The sequence below is a fragment of the Chinchilla lanigera genome, unplaced genomic scaffold, assembly GCF_000276665.1.
Source record: "Chinchilla lanigera isolate Chin_1 unplaced genomic scaffold, ChiLan1.0 scaffold00016, whole genome shotgun sequence".
Taxonomy (NCBI): domain Eukaryota; kingdom Metazoa; phylum Chordata; class Mammalia; order Rodentia; family Chinchillidae; genus Chinchilla; species Chinchilla lanigera.
In genome coordinates, this window is record NW_004955417.1 from 27,374,890 (window position 1) to 27,376,852 (window position 1,963).

At 55.5% G+C, this 1,963-nt stretch overlaps 1 protein-coding gene across 2 annotated transcripts in view; it reads left to right on the top strand.

The window, feature by feature from the left end:
• The window catches only part of Atp6v1c1 (ATPase, H+ transporting, lysosomal 42kDa, V1 subunit C1), a gene marked incomplete in the record, with an annotated part of 35,626 nt that extends 33,974 nt beyond the window's left edge, over window positions 1-1,652 (top strand). For both annotated transcript variants that reach the window (XM_013512778.1, XM_013512779.1), the window contains 1 exon segment: window positions 763-1,652. In XM_013512778.1, coding sequence (XP_013368232.1) covers window positions 763-858 — 96 coding nt within the window.
• Between the last annotated feature and the right edge of the window lie 311 nt (window positions 1,653-1,963).

A 1,963-nucleotide genomic window follows, 5' to 3' on the forward strand; every position in this document is an offset into this window, starting at 1 on the left:
CTCCGCAGCGGTGGAGGCCGAGGCCCCGAGCCGTGGGGCGGAGACGCAGCGGGAGAAGGAGCAGCGCCTTATCCGCAAGAGCAAGTCCGAGACCGCCAGCATCTTCAAGGGCACAGTCGTTTCTCCAAAGAGGCTTCATTTCTTTTTTGGTACCTGGAGTCGAACTCAGGACCTTGTGCTGCCCAGGCAGGCGCTTGTTCCGCCGAGCTGTATCTCAGCCCGTACAGTGCTTGCTTTTAAACAAGCCATAAGCATATGTACTTTAAAATTGCTGTTTTTAACCTTGTGGGCTTTTATGTATTTGATTTTCCACGTCTTGCTGATTTTTTTTCCCTTTCAGACACTACAATCTCACAGGGGCATCAATTAGAATCCTAAAAAAATTGATTTTTCTTCATAGATGCAAGCAAAAGAAATGCAGAAAAAATGAGCCTATCTGTTTGATGCATGTACATTATTACAACATGCGTGTAGCAGAGCTGTCTTTAAAAACGGCACTGGCTTCTTTCTGTGTGTTTTGAAAGGCTTGAACGTCACAAGCCCAGTACCATAAGCCCGAGATGTACAACGGAAGGTTCCGAGGTCTGCACAGGAAGCATGGCGGGCGAGTCGGCTCCGTGCCCAGGGGCCGCAGAGCTGGCCCCAGGGAAGGCGGCCTGGCACCGAGGGGCGGAGGCCTGGTGCCGAGCGCCGCGCGAAGATGAGGGCAGCGCGCCCGCCCCAGGGCTGTGGCGCATAGCTGTGTCCCCGCTTGTTCCGCAGGCCCCGATGGACATTCCCGGCCTCAACCTGAGCCAGCAGGAGTACTACCCCTACGTGTACTACAAGATCGACTGCAACCTGCTGGAGTTCAAGTAAAGCGCGCTGCCCACTGGACAGCCCTGTCGTGTGCGGGTGTGTGCCGGGCTGCATACCGTGTACTTTCAACTCTTGCTTGCTCCTCCCCCTCCCTGGGCGAGTTCTTCCATAGTGCTCCGTGTCTCAGTGTTTTCTTTTTAAGGGAAAATATATATATATTGTTTCTTTTTATTGATCAGGTCTGTAAATGTGCACTAAAACAATCAGAGTTTATTTATGAACAGAGTAGTTTATTTAAAGAGCAGGTCTTGTTCTCTTGGTACTGTGGTATGCGCTCATTCCTGTGGTCACCGCGGCGCCCTCGGCCCCTGGACGCGGGCGGGCGCACGCTCACACCGCCCGCTCCCTGGAGGCGGGACGTAACCTTCAGTAGTTCCGGACGTGCTCCAGAGGTGTGCCGCCCCTGGGCCTGTGCTTGTGAACGCTCCGCTGTGCGCTGTGAGCACAGTCCGCGCCCACAGGAGAGAATGAACCGGCGCCGCAGAGCCGTGTGGTGCGTGTGACTCGGAGGTGACGGCTCCGGGGCGAGCAGTGCGAGCGCGTCACAGCCGGCACGCCGCGCTGCTTCTGGATTGGCACAGCCTTCGCTGAGACGTCCGCGTCTGACTCGCGTGTGATGTCATTGTGCCAAATGCGGGTCGCCGCGGAGGCGAAGATTACTTTCCAGTGTCCGGGGTGTGTACAGCAGTGGTTCTCCCCAGGGAGGAAGCCCGAGGGCCGACTTCGAATAAAGTTGCTAGGAAAATATCCATGGCTGCTAACCTCGAATAAAGTTAGCGACACTGTGCAGCGCAGTCGTGTGTTTTGTCTGAGTCTTTCACACGCTTCCCGCTTGAGAGCGATGGTCATAAAAGCTTCGTTCCAGCATTGCCGTCATTGGGGACAGTCTGGAAGCAGAGGCGCTGCTGGCCTTCCATGCTCGGCAGCGTGGCTCAGAGTCGCGTCCTAGCCTGGTGTTCAGAGCCACCGTGCACGGGGAGGACGGTCCGTCTCCTCTCAGGGTGTCTCGGAACTGTTCCCTTCCGTTTGGAAAATCAGCCTCCAGAACCCTTTCGGCTGTGGAGTTTTGTTACTTCGTAAGCAGTTACTAACATCAAACAGGTCT